The following is a 3,219-nucleotide window of genomic DNA, read 5'->3' on the forward strand; positions in this document are numbered from 1 at the left end:
CCATTCCCCAGGGAGAGGGGTAGGAAACTCCTGTACTGCCATCCAGAGCTGAGCTTATGCCCTGTCTAATCTCTGTTGGGCTTTTCCAGTTTTATTGTTGAGCTTGTGAGTCCCTTAAGGCTGATAGTGATGGAACTACTGGTGGTTTATTTCTACTGAGAAAAGCCTTTGCTTTAGGCACGTGGTTAAACACACACACACACACTTAGTTTTCCCTTGGTGTTCTAGTTAAAGGAGAACCTTCCTCTCAAAGGCTGCTTGTACCTGACATCTGCACCCCTTGGAGGCTGGTTTGCCTTTGTACCATTGATCTGTGCAGCCCCTTCTCCTCCCATCCCAAACCAAACTTGTCAGTGCTGCTCTGTGTTGACAGAGCCCACAGGATGTGGGCAGAGGTTTCCCTGAAGGTCTTGGAAAAGCCCAGGAGTAGAGGGTTAGTTGTGTCTGTAGCAGCTCTGTGATCTGCAAACCAGCCTGGACCTGGAGAGGATGCTCAGAGACAGATACTGACAGAGCCATGAGCTCGTGATGATCTTTAAGAGAGAGGAATCATGTTTTAGAAGGAAATCCAGCCTGAGGGGTATAACAGACAGCAGTTCAGCCCCAGGAAGCTCTGTTCCCAGCAGGGCCTTTCTTGTGAGGGTTCTGGTGTGTCTCAGTCTCATTTTGCATCAGACTCAGTTAGTTGTTGCAGCCTAACTTTATCACTCCAAGCTCAGCACAACCTGGGTGAGCAGAAGCTGTGTGGCAGCCCTGCCCTGTTCCAGTGCCATGGCCTCTTGCCTTCAGACTTGGGTTTTCTCCTCTTCACAGCAAGACATACACTTAGGTCCAAAGTCAAGATACTTTCAGTTTTGTAAAGGTGAACAGCTTTAAGATCAAAACCTCCAAAAAGTACATGCAGTGTTTCTTGGCATCTTTTAAGTTCAAGATAAGTAAGTACAGAAACCAAAATCTTACCAACATTGCCCTAACTACCTCCAGGGATGGCTGCAGGATTTCTCATGGTTGCTCCATTAGCTTTCTTTTTTCACTGTGAAATATCAGCAAAACAATGTTTCTGGAATACTTTAACTATTATCTTCTCAGAAACAAAAAATCAGCTTAAACTAGGTAAGAAACTTGTAACTTGCATGGTTTCTCTTTGAGGGTCCTAAGGAATTAGTTGTCTGGGGGGGAAGAAACACCAGCACCAGGGATCTCTCTATCCATGACAGTGCTCACCTGAAGTGAGGTACAGATCAGAATTGTGCTGTTCTGTAACTCCTTTTTTCAAGGTGACTGTATTTTAGAAAATGTTCTTGAGCACTGCTACATAAGATTCATATTAGTATTGTGAACAAGAGCTTTTGTTAAAAAAAAAAATCACCCTATTTTTGGATGTTTCTAAAATAAAATCAGTATAAGTGATTTATCTTTCTGGGTCATTGTGGTTTTAAGAATCCTTCGTGGTTGGTCTGTGTGAAGACCCTCTGTCTTGTCCTGTGGTGGCTCTTGGTGCTGTTGGGTGTTTTCTGGCTCCAGTTCCCTCACACCTCAGTGAGGACACCCAGGGTGTGTCCCTGCAGCAACAGGCTCCTGCCTATGACTCGGTCTTAAAAGGTTGTAATGCTTTTTTATTGCTGTGTGAGATGAAGAGGAACCATTTAATTAGTTAGAAAAGCTGTGCCTTCCCTCTCCCTCAAGGTAGATGTGATTCTTCAACCTTCTGTGCCCACGTGTGCTACCTGCTTTGTTTGCAGAAGCCAGGGCAGCCTGTCCTTGTTCCTGTCCAGCCCTGAAAACAAAGCTGTGGCTGCCCCATCCCTGGCAGTGTTGAAGGGCAGGTTGGATGGGGCTTGGAGCAGCCTGGGCTGGTGGGAGGTGTCCCTGCCCATGCAGGGGGGTTGGGACTGGGTGATCTTTAAGGTCCCTTCCCACCCAAACCATTCTATGATTTTTAACAACAGTTTAAGGAGTTACCTGTCAGTCCTTGTTACAGACCAGCTGCTCACTGAGAACACACTAAACATGCTTCCTGTAGCCAGAAGTGAACATTTTAATTGCAGTTCAGTTCTTTAATGCCTAAGGTTTGAAATACTTTGGATTTGGAAAACCTTATGAAAATGAAACCCCAAAACCAATCCCAAGTACCATTTTCTCAAAGACTCCAGCACTTGGGTGTCAGAGAAAATACCTTATTTCCCAACACATTTAGAATTTAGGATTTCTACTTTAAAACAGTTGCACAACTGGTGTCACTTGTATCCATTTAATTTGATGAACAACAAGACAGCTCTTGGAGGAATTATAAATCCCAAAGTAACAATTCTTGAGATAATGTTTCAGATTTGAAGTTATCCTGCAACTTCAGGCAGCAGCACTGCTGAGGGATGGACATGACATGGACCTACCAACCAACTGCATCTCGGTTGACTCTAAAAGAAAGAGTGGTTTTAAGGCTTGGGGAAGTCTGGAAGAACGGTGGCATTCAGTATGAGCTGCAGTTCCCTCCTCAGAGAAGGAGCTCAGGGCTGGGCTGGGTTCTGCCTGCTGGAGGTCTCACCCCGGGTTAAACCTCTCCCTCGGGGCCGGGAGTGGCCCATGGAGTTAAGACTCATCCTCTCTTGTTCCCAAAAGACAGGAATTCCTTCTCAGAAGGAAGGAATGATGTTTCAGCAGCCTGAAGAGCAACTGCCCTCAGCTGAGGCTCAGTGCCCGGCCAGGACACCCGCAGCTCACACCCCAGAACTGCACCAACGCTCTCCTCAGCCAGGGACGGGGCATTAACCACCCATTTCCCCACAGCCACTTAAATCAGACACTGCAGAAAGGCAGAACGGAAGGATTCGTTTTTAATAGCAGTGCCAGGAGCTGTCCCGAGGCCGCCGGCGCGGGCCCCGCCGCCTCCTCCTACCGCACGTAGTTCTTGGGGAAGAGCTGGAACAGCTTGCCCTCCTGCGTGGGCTCGAAGCCATACTTCTCCAGGTTGTCGGGGTCAAACGTGCCGTCCTTCACGTCCTTCTCGATGCGGGGGGCAACCACCTCCGTGAAGAGCTGCTTGGCCGTCATGGGGGGCTCGGAGCCCGCGGGGGCGCGGTACGAGACGTACGGCTTGAGCTTGAAGCCCTCCAGGTTGGGGACGACGAACTCGGGCACCATCTCCTTGACGAGGATGAACTTCCTGCTGGAGGTGAGCACGCCCAGCTTCTTGGCCCCCCGGCCCTTGTTGTAGCTGCG

At 48.6% G+C, this 3,219-nt stretch overlaps 1 protein-coding gene across 1 annotated transcript; it reads right to left on the reverse strand.

Annotated features, from left to right (window-relative positions):
• Window positions 1–2,880: 2,880 nt before the first annotated feature.
• Window positions 2,881–3,208, reverse strand: MRPL41 (mitochondrial ribosomal protein L41). The gene has a single exon (XM_009994307.1). It carries the CDS (start codon window positions 3,139–3,141, stop codon window positions 2,893–2,895), a length of 249 nt encoding a protein of 82 aa, XP_009992609.1. The 5' UTR covers window positions 3,142–3,208; the 3' UTR covers window positions 2,881–2,892.
• Between the last annotated feature and the right edge of the window lie 11 nt (window positions 3,209–3,219).

The sequence above is a fragment of the Chaetura pelagica genome, unplaced genomic scaffold (assembly GCF_000747805.2).
Source record: "Chaetura pelagica isolate M959 unplaced genomic scaffold, ChaPel_1.0 scaffold132, whole genome shotgun sequence".
NCBI lineage: Eukaryota > Metazoa > Chordata > Aves > Apodiformes > Apodidae > Chaetura > Chaetura pelagica.